The sequence below is a fragment of the Lampetra planeri genome, chromosome 11 (genome assembly GCF_965212315.1).
Source record: "Lampetra planeri chromosome 11, kcLamPlan1.2.h2, whole genome shotgun sequence".
NCBI classification, from domain to species: domain Eukaryota; kingdom Metazoa; phylum Chordata; class Hyperoartia; order Petromyzontiformes; family Petromyzontidae; genus Lampetra; species Lampetra planeri.
In genome coordinates, this window is record NC_136117.1 from 6,646,123 (window position 1) to 6,660,878 (window position 14,756).

The 14,756-nt window shown below is 49.8% G+C and overlaps 1 protein-coding gene across 4 annotated transcripts in view; it reads right to left on the reverse strand.

The window, feature by feature from the left end:
* LOC144721236 (uncharacterized) overlaps positions 1-14,756 on the reverse strand; it is a 218,190-nt gene that overhangs the window by 20,008 nt on the left and 183,426 nt on the right. For all 4 annotated transcript variants that reach the window (XM_078598690.1, XM_078598691.1, XM_078598688.1 and 1 more), the window contains one exon: positions 12,819-12,947. In XM_078598690.1, coding sequence (XP_078454816.1) covers positions 12,819-12,947 — 129 coding nt within the window. The remainder of the gene's footprint in view (positions 1-12,818; positions 12,948-14,756) is intronic.

A 14,756-nucleotide genomic window follows, 5' to 3' on the forward strand; every position in this document is an offset into this window, starting at 1 on the left:
ACACAGCAGGACACAACACCACCTGTACAAGACGCAGCACACCACCACCTACCTAAACTAAACCAGTTTGATCTCACCAGGTAAGGCCCACCGAGCTGTACAGCTCTTTTTCAAAAGCGACCTGGCCACAAATTATAGCTCCACAAAGTGGCGTATCACGTGGACATTTATAGCAAGAGTCAAATACTCGAAATGCGTGCGTCTAAATGCGGAGGGAAAAACCGGAGGACCCAGAGAAAAATGTACGCGACCACGGGGAGAACATGCAAACTCCAAATATACAGGCATCAGGGTCGGGATCCAACCCACGACCTCCTGTATACCAGAACCCCTACTATACACTACACACTGCCGGACAATATAAACACACATTACCACCACTGCAACACACCGACATACACTGCCAACACACAAAGGCCACAACCTACTACACCACCACGAACAACACTACTGCCACCACACCCCCTCGTAAATACCAAGGACTCTCATGACCACATCACCAGATTCTAAGGCACACCAGCAGTATCAATGACTAAATCGCCGTGAATGTGCCCAACCTTGTCAGCCTTGAGAAGCTGGGCGTGGGGCCGGGAGGTGGCAATGGTGAGGTGTCACCCCCTTGGGGGCACTGGTTTTCTCCGGGTTCTCCAGTTTCCCTCCACATACCACAACACTCACTCATGGCAATGGCCGAACATCCCAATAATAATAATAAACACTCTGCCATATTACACCGAACACCACCACCAAATGCCACGGGAGATACGACCTCCAGCAATCGGCACGTGGCACCACGTAGCAGCTCCGCATTTACGGCCACATCGACACCTCTGGAACTGCTCGCCACCCCCTGCCGCACGTTACCCTGACAACCGGAAAACAAGACAGCGGCCACCATGTCTTCCAGCACGCTCAAGGAAACAAATGTACTCACGGCCCTTTGCTCGTTGTCCCATTGGTACGGACACAATTCTCAGAACTGTCATGAAAAAAATACAAATCGTCCGGTGAAGTTAATCTGGTTTGTTCTCTCCCCTTCGGCATGTGTTAAATTTATACAAGTTTAAATCAAAAGAATAAATACAACTGCACGGCTGAAATTCAGCAAGTACACAATTAGAGCGATTCTGTTCGAATTGATTGGAGATTATGGTTGGGAAAGTCACGTGTTTGCTGTAATTTCCACGTCAGTTTCATCGGAGAATTTCAGCTTTTGTGGTGTTCAGAATGTATTAATAATTCTTTAGCAGAAAAAAAAAATGTTCCTGAAAATTCACGCAGTCAGCCCAGTGTGGTTATATTTAGCTTAAAGTGTCACCGTTAAAATGATCGGGGGCGAGGAAGGCAAGAACACATTCACTTCAGGTGACATTCCTGCAGCAACAAGAAAGCTTTTATGTTCTCAATAATTTAAACTCAACGCCACGCAATCTAATTTAACTGACACTGTCAAAATGCTTCAATTATTAACCGTAACATGATATATACAAAGCCATGAAATGCATACATGTCCACTGCTAGCCCTGTTAAAGTGTCGGCGTAAAATAATGTTTTGCAAGGCTGATATGATATTGATTGGTGCGGCTACCACCAGAAGTTTCAAACAATACGCAGAAACCTGCACAAAGAGTACTCGGCGCAATGCATTACACAAAAATCATCAACAGTTCCTGAAAGACTGCACTGCACTTCTCCTGTCTTTGGTCAACAGAAAATAAATCTTCGCAAATGTGACAGAATGACAGGCAGCAGCAAGGCAGAGAAAACTGTAGACATTCATAATAAACGTTTTTGGGTTTAGATCGCGTTATTTATAAATGTGTCGTAACCCTCCACCCCCCGACACGGCCAATCAGTAAAAAAGTGTCACGTTGACAAAAGACATATAGTTCACTGCTTTAGCCCACCTGTGTGTTGAAGAGTGAATCCACAACATTTACAATTTTTGAGTACATGTAAATGTTGTGGATTCACTCTTCAACACACCGGTGGGCTAAAGTAGTGAACTATTTGTCTTTTGTCAACGTGACACTTTTGCTGATTGGCCGTGTCGGGTGGTGGAGGGTTACGACACATTCATAAATAACGTGATCAAACCCAAAAACTTTTTATTATGAATAATATTGGTCGCGAAAGCCTACGTGTTAAACAGAACTGTAGACGTGTTTTTATTATTATTGCGACTCATCAGTCCAGTGGAGCCACCTGCGCGTGTGTGGCTGACTTTCACCAGTGCTGATATCTCCCTTACCGCAGAACCACTGCGTGCAGTGCTATGGCAGCTATGAATGTTAATTGCCATCTGTGAAGCGAGGGATAAAATTGTGGTGGCTGGGAGCACATCGCAGTGGGATTACTCGCAAACCGCAGCTGTGAAAAATAAACTACAAATCCAACACACACTCACGAAAGAACACATCCCAGTCTCAATTCAAGTCAAACAAACTGACATTGATTGATACAATGATAAGTGGGTTTTGTTTTTACACGCCGAAGACAAGTGACATTGTATTATCTTTTGCAAGCGTACTTGTACGTTCAAGAGGACAGTTGATATTAAATTATAGCGACTGTTAAGAAACGCCAGGTGGTTCAGCGGCAGAGTGAGCAGCTCACAACCGGAAGATTGCGAGTTTAAATCTCGGTTGGGGGTTGACTCAGCCCATAACCCCTCTGGGGTGAATAAAATTAGTACCACTCTGTGGGGAAGTCAACAGCAGTTGTCCTATAGATAGACACCTCTCGCAATAGGATGTTAACTTTCCACCACTGACTGCCTCGGGGGGGTGGGGGGGGGGCTGCTCAGTTGAGCAGGAAATCACTTTGTGTGACTTGTTAAGAAATGTGGGCTTGGGGCAGGACACATGGCAAGAAAGGACGATTATCGGCGGACGAGCCTCGTGACGGAAATGGAGTTAGCGGAGAGACACCACGCCCGCGGGGACACCCACCCCGGAGATGGAGCAACGGGAACAGTTTAAACGCAGAATGGAGGTGGATTTTCGCATCACGGGGGCTTTGAGGCATGGCGATGATACAGGGATGCCTTCATCCGACAATGGATGGAAAACGGATGAGAACAATAATGACAAATATTTTTGCAAATATCGCCCGAGGCGATTGGGATGTTTCTCCGCTCTGAATGGCGATACAGCTCTGTGCGGCAAGACGGCGCTCAGTTGTGAGCTCATTTAAAAGTCTTACATCAAACGGATGGGTGTTTCTTCCTCCAGAGCACACTGCAGTGCATTCACCCCGACATTTATCACAGCGCACAAAACTCACGGCCCACCCATGTTCAGGCGGCCTATTGATTGTGAGACGATGACATCATTGGAAGGTCTAAAGCGGATAGGACGTGGAAGGGGGGGGGAGACGGAGCTGTGAAATCAGATTCGCAGGAATCCAGCGCCTTAGCGATTAACACGGGAGAGGACATGGGGGTGTTCACATCGGTCGCCGAGATGATATATATGCCGCAAATATTTACTCCTTCGGCCTTCGCCTGCCCAACAGTGTCTGTGATTAACATCGACCCATGGTCCTGTCGCGCGCCTGCCCGAGCTGACGCGTGATGCGTTACTACCCTGGGATTGCCGCCTGCTCCGCGCCACACGAAACGCTTCCCGATTGATTGCCCGTCGTTAGAACCGTCTGGGACAATTAATCCCCAACTGCGCCGTCGGTAATCACGCTCGCAGCGACACATTCTACATTTCCGTCGTCAACACCGACGATGGCACGGCCGCACACGTCAACGCTGCGAAATGGCCCACATGCATCCTCCGAAAGGCCCATCTTACGCAACGAAAACACCACAGTGGCCCAAGCCATGCGGATTAGACCGCAGCGACAATGCAACCCGCATCCACGCTGGAAGTGTCCTGGCAAATGTGCGTGCAGCCATTGGTGACTGGCACAATTGCGAGAAGCCAGTTCAATAGGTTGCAGCAGCGGCCACGGGATTCGAATTCAGGTTTCCAGTGAAGCTGGGCTATGTGTCCCAACAGGCATGGGCCACTTGGGTGGCTTAGAACACTTGAATGCAGGGAACAAGTGCACTTTTATCAGGGGGCATCAACAGGTGAGCGAATGATGACTCACAGTAGATAGCGGAAGATAAAATAAATATCACCGCACAATAGGCACCACCACCCTCACCTTTGCAGAGTGGCTCAGTGTGAAGACAGCTTTGGGAGCGAGTGGTGGTGCCATGGTTGGCTCACTGCACTTCGAACCTTGGCCACCTGAGTTTCAGTCCCAGCAATGGTCAACACCGGTGGTGGCAAGCGATGCCTTAACCGATCCTGCACCCCTCCTGATACTGAGCCAGTGTGGTGAAATATGGTGAAATAGTATCCAATGACCAAACATGGTGTGAGGGAGGCCTTTATTCAGCTGCACCTTGTTATTGACGATTAAAGATGACACTCCATTGAATTACTCTGTGCACACTCAACAATGCAGTGCACAAGTATGCAAAGTCATTCCAAGGGCATGAGCTGTGCAGTTTGCGAACGTTATCTGCGCTGCGGATAGAGCCCTCCGTAGTATGCACCCCCTATCTCTGCTGGCTGTGGTTCTCCTTTAAAAGTACATGATTAATGAAAGATGATACTTTCGGTATTTTCTGTTGCAGTTTCAATAGACTGGGTTCGGCGCGGTATAAATCATCTCCTGGGAGTTTGTAACCTGGGGAGAGTCTGCATAGCCAGACAATCATTTACAAACCCCAGCGCTCCACCCCCCAGCGCTCCATCCCCCACCACTCCATCCCCCACCGCTCCACCCCCCACCGCTCCATCCCCCACCGCTCCACCCCCCACCGCTCCACCCCCCACCGCTCCACCCCCCAGCGCTCCACCCCCCAGCGCTCCACCCCCCAGCGCTCCACCCCCCACCACTCCACCCCCCACCACTCCACCCCCCACCGCTCCACCCCCCACCGCTCCACCCCCCAGCGCTCCATCCCCCACCACTCCATCCCCCACCGCTCCATCCCCCACCGCTCCATCCCCCACCGCTCCACCCCCCACCGCTCCACCCCCCAGCGCTCCATCCCCCACCACTCCATCCCCCACCACTCCATCCCCCACCACTCCATCCCCCACCGCTCCACCCCCCACCGCTCCACCCCCCAGCGCTCCATCCCCCACCACTCCATCCCCCACCACTCCACCCCCCACGAGCCCTCCCCTGCTACCTCTCCCCACCGCCGCCACCCCCCACGCACCCCGCGGCTGTACAGGGGAGCGACGTGGTCTATCTCGTCGTAATAACAAAGATCCCCCGTATAGCCTTAACAGACTGTAGGGGCAAGTGCTGTTAGCAAGCACCTATGAAGGCCGGAACGGCACACGAGGGGGTGGGTGACCAGCACCACGCCCGACCGCCTTTGTCTCCCCAGTGGCGATGTTTACACACCGCACCAGGTACTCATTTTGAGGCTGAGTCGACCTAGGGGAGGCCCGGAACCGGTTCAGGTAATCGTCACTGGTGTTGGCCGTGAGCGGGAATCGAACCCGTGTCGCCGGGTTCATAGCGCAGCGTAGCGCTAACCGCTACACCACCGCTCCCCACCTCGTAGCGCACACACACAGAGACACACACACACACAGTGACCCGCTACACTACCGCTCCCCACATAGTCGTAATGACGACAATAACACGCAGGCTTCCATTAAGTGGCGCGGTAGTCAGAAACCACCAGAGCGCGATGCTTCAACTTCCCGCGGAGGTCCGAGGCTCGCAGTAAATTCGAAATGATCACAGGCGGCGCGGCATTCCTGGACTCGTTCTCAATCGAGACGTGACTCTTCGTCAAAGGTATGTTCTGATTGTAATCACTCGCAGGTATGAAGCGGGATAATTTAATTTTTCGTTTGAAGGAAATGTGTGAAAGAAGAACGAGGACTCGGGACTTACACCAATTCCTTGCCTCTGTTCACCGCCAGTTTCAATTAGACACGACGGTTCTTGAAATTAGAATCCTCGTGCAAGTTCAAATTGCTTCGCTTCAACCCACGCAAATTCCAATGCTAGACCATGTTCAAAAGTTTAGATGCAGACTAATGTTTTCAGATTTTAATTTTCCCAGCATCGGGATAGGGAAGAACAGCATCATGCCAATATCATCACGGGGCTCATATTTGTTGCAGGGACGGTGGTCGTTTGCTGACAGCATCGTCTGTTACAATGAACTTTCCACTACGTGTTGTATTCCCTCCATCAGTAAGAAGTACAATAGCACGTGCATAAAATGCCATCACAGTACCTATTTAAATAAAAGTTAAATCTAATAACCTAGTTTTGTAAAAAAAACAACATCATCCAGAACTAAGGACATAGAGCCGTGTTTTTTTGGTTTGCTGGGCATTTGGTTCACAAACCATTTATGGCCACGTCAGAATAAAGAATAAACTCCCTCTGAGCCGCCCATTCCCCTCGGACAAAAAAAATGAAACAAATGAACCAAGCGTGGCCTGGCAATCCACCAGAAAAGAGGCGATCGCCCCGCTCGAGACTACCGGCAAAACACCGTCAAAGAAAAACAACCAAAAGCACAAGAACTCAATTTGTAACATTTTCCAGGGGAAAGTGCTTCAGCAACAGCAACGCCGACGACAAAAAAGAAGCAAATCAAATGAAGCGGTGCCAGAGATCGATAGTGTGCCCAGCGAGCGAGGACGGTGGCCGAGGAAACCCCCCCCACCCACCAACCCACAAACCCCCCCCCACCCACCAACCCACCAACCCCCCCCACCCACCAACCCCCCCACCCACCAACCCCCCCACCCACCAACCCCCCCACCATACCCCCCCCACCCACCCACCAACCCCCCCCCACCCACCCACCAACCCCCCCCCACCCACCCACCAACCTCCCCAACCCCCCCCACCCCCGCAACCACCAACCCCCCCCCCCCACCAACCCCCCCACCCACTCACCCACCCACCCACCAATCCACCCACCCACCAACCCCCCCACCCACCAATCCACCAATCCACCCACCAACCCCCCCAGCACGGCCTTTTTGTTCGGGGGGCTTCCAATGACTCCGGGTGGCCCAGACACGGGCCTCAACAAACGCGTGACGATACCACGGTTGTGCCGGCAACCGTGGGGACGGACGGTGAGCTTGTTTGGCGAACCGACGGGGTCGCGGTGGTGTTGGTGGTCTGGTGTGGTGGTGGTGTTGGTCTGGTGTGGTGGTGGTCTGGTGTGGTGGTGGTCTGGTGTGGTGCTGGTGGTCTGGTGTGATGGTGGTGGGGGGCGATTCCAGCGCTCGTTTATGAAGCGGCGGTGGCGCGCGCTTTTGTGCCAAAAAGATCCGTGGTGGCGGTGGCGGTGCAGGCCCCCTTCAGGGCTCTGCCCCAGCTTCTCCGCAAACCCGGAGGGGGCCCACAGGAGCGTTCAATGATCAATTGTCAATGGATACTCGAATGATCCTTGACACCGCGTGACCCTCAGGAAGCAAGTCAAATTGTTTCTGACGTGAGTGTTTTTTTTTTACTTTGGTAAATGTATAAAAATTAAAAGAGGGCAGTAAATCTTGAGTCTCGCTGCCACCAGTTTAATTTTTTTGGTGAAATTACCGCAGCATCCTCTTCTGCTGTATAGTGCAATGTATAGAACGTCATGTGCACGAGCAGACTATGGGATCCCAGTGTCATGAAATATTTTAAAATAAACAAAGTTACTCGCGCCCATATTGCACTGTTTATGTAAAGCGTGTGAACATTATCTTGGCTGGGACAGTATCAGATAATGCATTTCAATGAATTCACCTTCAACAAAACAGGAAGGCTGACCGAGAGAATGCAGGATCTTTCCAGAGCTAGCCGACGAATATTTTCACATTCCCATTCTGTCTGCTCCAACTACTGCACCTGTATTTACGTCGTATGTATGTAGAACTTCTTTCGTACCGTACGTAGCCAACCGTGCTAATTGAAGGTGCTGGTGAAGGACAACAAACTAAACACAAAAAGCAGTTCGAAAAGAACTGAGTTTTCAATCTAGATGATTTAAAAGTGCGTAGCTCCAGTGTCTGCCTATTAAAGGAAGGCAGAGCGCGTTCCGGATGGCCGCAGAAACGCATCTGAATACGAGCCACGTGGTGAAAGGCTCTGTTCGATGGCTAGCCGAAACCCGCTACGAGGATGACCGGAGTTTGCATGATGGTGTATGCTCCCTGACGAGATCAGCAAGATTTCGATTTAAAGCTTTCGTGACTGCAGGGATTCATCTTCTTGGTCCTTTCGGTAAAGTCACGTAGAAGGGAATTAATAAAATAATAAAAATAAAACATAATAAAATAATTCTCACGACGTTTCGGCCACAACGCAAGCAGCCGTCCTCAGGTGGAGAGCAGGTCTGTCGAGTAGACAGAGTCTGAATGACAAACTCCAGGCTTGGAGCGACTATTTACACTTAAATAGTCGCTCCAAGCCTGGAGAGAACCAAGAAGAGATCAGCAAGGTATTGTGGTTCATTTGTGGCAAGTCCTTTGTGTGTAACGAGTGCGACCTCGTCGTTCGGCAACTGGAAGCCAATGCAGCTCAACGACCACTGAACATCGACTCAATCCCAAGGCAGCGGCCCACCTCCCCCGGCGCGCTTACCATGCTCATGATCCAAAGAGCAAACGGGCAGGAATACCGCAATCATTAGCTAATCCCCAGGTGCCTCGCGACACACACGCGCGCCCTCTCGCCAAAGCGCACGTCACCATCCGCCTCAATCGACCCACGTCTCTCAAGCCCCGACAACTGCGTTGTCATTCTCAATTTAAGGCTTAAAAATGAACACCCGCTCAGCCACCAAATCGCCAGGCAGCTTGAAAGTGTTTCGCAAGCCTCCCGCGAGTGGTGTTCAGTGACCCGTCAAGGTCAACCGACGCTCACCTTTCGCGCGCTTTGTGTCGGATAAGTGTGCGTTCGCCGGGGGTGTGGTGGCGGCGGCGATGGATGGATGGCTGTAACGCAGCCACCGAGGCAGGAGCTGGTGATTAGCGTGGCGATGGAGCTATTGACGGTGTGAGACACTCATCTTAGGGGAACAAACGAGGTGCCTGTAGAGCAACTGGGATTGTGACCCGATCTGTCATCGGAGTGTTCTCCCCATCACGGTGTGTGGGCCTTCTCCGGGAACTCTGTCGACACTCTCAAATATTTGTCAAGAAAGGAACGCGTTTAACTGCACACGCAGGTCCCTTTTTCTGGATACCGCAATGATTCATCAGCACCACGACTCAATGAACTGTAACGATTCGGGGGGGGGGGGGGAGGGCGGTCACGATTCAATTCAAGAATCGCTCGCTTCTTGTGTCTAATTTTTACAATGTCATTTGCGTGTACAATTCTGTTCACTTCATTATCTTTCGTGTAACATGGCCATCTCAGTTAAATATAAATCGCGTGAATGGTAAACGATTATCGTACAGACGGCGCGATTTGTGTGGCACAGGTGTTTGTGAAACTAATTAAACAATGCATTGGTACGGGTTTAGAGTATTTGGCTGCAATACATTTCCACGTGATGAGCCACTTCGTTGAGCTATCATTTGTCATAGCCAGGTCGCTCCTGAATAAGAGCTACATAGCTCAGTGGAGGCCATACCTGGTCAAATAAAAAATACAAAAATGTTGTTTTTACGTCTAATGTATGTATAATATACATTAATACCTTCAAGATTTTAATTAAATTCAACGTAATTTGAAAAGCCAAAAAAAACCCATCTTCATTCGGAGACCAATAATGAGCCTGCAACTTCTGCGTGAAACGAGGCCTCCCTGTTTGACCAACTATTGATTCACACCGGCACGAGGGCAAACGCAATCAGGCACAATGGCGTAAACACACCGCAAATGAAAACCTCATTACGCCCAACGCGGCCACCCACCAGTCGCCTGTTGTGCAGACGTGCGTTCTCGTGCAATTCAAAGGAATAATCTTTCCCCACCCCATCACGTGTGAGATCCAATGTCAGCAATTTTTTTTAATAAAAATTATTTCAAAATCAATCGCCGCAATTTATACCCGCAGAAAAGACAAAGTGTTCCCCTGTACATCGGCCGAGATTGGCGGTCGCTCCCTTCACAAACTTTGCCACGTAAGTACGATCGTTTGGAAACTCGAAAGACCAGAAAATCCCTCTGTTTCTAAAGGCAGCGCTTATAGTAGCTGCTTCTCTGTCCTTGCGTTCATAACCGCCACACGCCCTCCTCCAGAAAGCCGCTTTGAGTAGACAATAAATCGCCCAGTCTCCCACCACATCCCCCCCCCCCCCCCCCGTTGATCAAAAGACATTATGTACAAGATATGAGCACTTACATGCAATAATGCTGAATACTATTATTGCATCTGCAATAATATAATTACCATCCGTTTAGCAGTCATTACATTTGTCTAAATTTTATATATATATGCTTACCCAGGAAAGTCTCACTGATGAGTATCAAGGTGAATTTGGATTCAGACGCTGTATTTCCGACAGCCCTGTTCTTCACCTGAGGACGGCTGCTTGCGTTGTGGCCGAAACGTCGTGAGAATTGTATTTTATTATGTTTTATTTTCATTATTTTATTATTTCCCTTCTACGTGACTTTACCGAAAGAACCAAGAAGATGAATCCCTGCAGTCACGAAAGCTTTAAATCGAAAATGAATTTGGATAGTTTTACAGGAAGTTATTTTAACACGTGGGAGGAAAAACCCACGCCCAAAGTGGAATGCCACTCAAGCGCCAGAGAGAAAAGTCAGCGGCCACCCTTGCTGTCCTCAACGACACACTCTCCCATCTCTTTGCATGCCACCATCCTCCCCACAGGTGGAACTCGCCCCCACATACAAACACACACACACACGGCCGCGAAGAACGCAGGACGCATTGACGATGACTTTATAGCATCACGGGGCAGCTTTGTCGGGAATCGAACCTGCGGCACCGTGCACACCGTCTCGGTGGCGAGCAGTTGACTGCAAGACTGCTTGGCCTCAGCAGCGCAATCTTTCAGCAAGGCGTTCACTTGCGGGGGACGAGTGCTTCTTTCAGCCGCGCCATCGACACCGCCGTCGGGCGCCGTCAACGTCGCACGCTACTTTCCATCGAGTGTTGCCGCTGCCAGTGATAACAGACCTCCTTTACGTGGCGTTCCTCAGCGCCGTAATTTGACATGCGAGATGACAACAGGCCGCCCAAAAAAATAAAACACTATCGGGGACCGCGCTTTTTCATTTATTTCGTCTCGAGCTGGCTTCGGGACGGTGATGTCATGTTATATGTACCATTCCGGCGTCTTGTTTACGTTGACAGAGCCTTTGATGAAACCGATATGTACACAGTTGCCCGCTTTTGCCAACAACACCTGAGCTGAAATTTTATCTCTCAGACACCTCCGCTGTTATCGCCTGCACGGCTTCGGATGAGCAAACGAGCGAGCGCAGGGTCCGTGTCGCATTTTTCACGCAACTGCCAAATCCACGACATCGGAATCGACGGAGCGTGAGACAATCCGGTCCAGATTGCTTCGTGCGCTTTCGCAATTTGTGGCGCACGAATGAATTCGAACGGTCGTGTCGGCCACGTTTTGTCAAACGCGCAATATATCTGTGTGTGATTGTTACACGGACTTATGTTTCCGACAGTGGCATTGGAAACTTGGAGTGAGCACACGTGGGTTAGTTTTCTCATTGCATCCACTGACCCAATCTCAAGGTTGCCATATTAAAGGCTTGCGTTCGTGCAACCATGCCTCAAGAGGTCCTGAGATATACGGCACAGGCTTTGATGGAGAACAAGCGACGCTGTGCACGGTATGGGAACTTGCTCATCGTATGGCGGAATAAAATAATAATAGTCTGGGAGGATGGAATAAAAAAAAAATTCAATATGGGCCTGGTACAGAAGCACAAACCGTGACATGGGGAGGTCGCACAGAAACTCCACAAGTCCCGAACTGTGTGCTGCTGGGTTTAGAGGGCGGGGAGAAACTGGGCTCACCGCCCCACGCAGGTCGGGGCCGCGAGTGGGAGCACGCACTTTTATGTGGGGAGGGGAAGGCAGGGGAGAAACAACTTAAAATCGGGAGTAGAGGGGATGGGGAAAAGGAGAAGGGTGAAAGGATGGATTTATATTAATGTTTTCATTTGGCTAGAGGTAAGACATGGAAGTCGATTGGTTGGAAGTTTTTCTTTGTTGCGGCGGAAAGAAGACTGCAATAAAATACTTGTGAAAATGAAAACATTGGATAGAGATAAAAGGGTAAAAAAACTATTATCATATTTTTTACTGCCAAATGAGGTTCCAATGGTGTAAATGCTTACCCCGAGCTCTCATACTCTAATGGTGCATTGTCTTTGAGTTGTGCGCCTTTTGGCGTCATCTGGTCCAACCCATGTGAGACTAGGCTCTAAGGAAAGCTGTCTCGGGTGTGGACCAATCAATTTCAAGGACAGTGCATACATTATCAGAGTTGTGTTTTTTGTTTGCATTATGACTGCAGGTATTGTGGTCTATGCAAACATGACTCCTTGTAAAAAAAAAGGTGTCAGTTTTGTTACCAGATAGAAGGGTAAAAAAACAATTATCATATATTTTACTGGCAAATGAGGTTCCAATGGTAGAGAGAGACACTTAGCCGTGGGCAGAGAAGAAACGTCTCAGGTTTGGACTTGGGACAGGATAAACAAAAAAAAACATCAAGACTGAGGACGGTGAAGGGAGAGGGCTTTCCAGACAACGGGGGGGGGGGGGGGGGCACAAGCTGATTACAAAGCGACCGCCCACCGAGTGCGGGGCGGCTGATGGGCCTCACCTTGACCTTGCGGTATCTCTCGAGCTTCTCGCGACAGAGCTCCAGCTCTTCGTGCAGGCTGCGCGTCTCCTGCTCGGTGGCCTGGTGTCGCTCCTGCAGTGCCTCCAGCTCCAGCTGCGCCTCCGTGCACTGGGGGACAAGCACAGCGGACAAAGAGCCGTGTAAGCCTCAACACACTGTTGGGGTCGAGTGCTGTTAAGCGAGCACCTATGCAGGTCGGCACGACGACGTGGTACGGCAAGAACCGCATCCGGCCATCTTTGTCTTCCCAGCGCTGATGTTTACATACCGAATAAGGTATTCATTTAAGGATGATGTGAACTAGGGAAGCCCAGGACCAGTTCAGGTATTTACTACTGATGTTAGCCGTGAACAGGAATTGAATGCAGGCCGTCAGGTTTGTGGCGCAGTGCGGTAACCACTACATCACCGCTCCCCGCACACGCACAGACACACACAAAGTGTCATCAGTGACCCTCCATAGCGATCAGGCTCCCAACGAGTCCCACTGGATGAGTACGACACAGAAGAGGGGCTTCGTCATTTTACACGACGGAGGTCTGTAACGTGGGTGTTTTTTGCACCAGAAAAGACAAAGGGCCACTGTTTGAGTCGTTTCGACCAACGTGCTAAGTGCTATTAGCGAGCACCTCTTAAAGTTTAATTATGAGCAGCAGCTGCCTGAATTCAAACCCAGGATCCCAGATATTCTGGTTGAGAGCTTTGACTCGCAGCTACCATTTGCATCCAGTTAACATTTGTAAACATGCTCTGCACATTCATCAACTCGGATGTTTAAGCGTTAAGTCAAGAACAATATCGTACTTCTTCCTACCAATCTATCTGTGTATTCATAATTACAAAGACAATAAACTTAATTGATTTACTGAAAATAGCTTCACTGAGCCTCAAGACTTCTTTTTCACGATGAGCCGCATTGGGATGTGTGGTCAATTTGATGAACGAGTGCTTGGCTTCACATGGGAGGAAACCGGAGGGCCCAGAGAATACCCTCAAACGATGGAGTAGCACTCAAAACTGCACGGACAAATTCAAAAATCCACTGCTGTTCTGCCATCTGCTGACCACCTCACGGCACAAGCCTATAACACCTGGGACAGCCTTCCATCCACGCACTAACCAGGCTGAACCCCTTGCTTGTGCTTCGGAGATTGAATGCATCTTGGGTGATTTGGTCATTGGCAAAGCATTCATTTGTATGCCAATGCTCAATATGACCTTGGCACATGATTCCAAAATCCTTACGGGAAGACGTGTTTGACATTCTGGACACTGTTTATCGCCCTGATGCGACGCATCCACCATGACCATCAGGTGCAGGATTAGGAACAGACGCAAACACGGGAAAATAAAAAAAAAACCTCAAGGATGTTTGCTACAAACAGCCTCGGCGTGGCCATGTGGGAATTGGCACGCAGGTTCGGAGAGCCGTTTGAAGGCGGCAGGACATCTGTGGCGAGAAAAGTGCTCAGACTTTTATTTGATGCCACAGTGGGTAGGAACCATCTGTGGTTTATTTGACAGGTACAAATACCATGGTGGTTGTTCTTCTCTGGGTTTCATTTTTTCTAAACATCCCTCTTCCCTACTTTGTGGTTGGGTCAATTTGAGCTCGATATCCAATCCCGGACAAATGTTGTGAATTCCAGAATGTAAACGACATCTTGCATTGCGAATCATCAAGAGTTTGCATACCTGTTCAATTAATTGTCAAGTCAGGTGGGCAAGCAAGGGATTCATCTAATAGGAACTCGTTTCACTGCAAACATTATTCGGGTAATCGTTTTAGGAGCCCATAAGCCACAAAGGCCCCTTGCAAAACCAGACAGACAGCTAAGAACACATGGGTGCTCTTAGCGAGCACCTATTAAGGCTGGCAAGGCGCACAAAAAGGTGGTGTGGTCAAGAACCACGCCT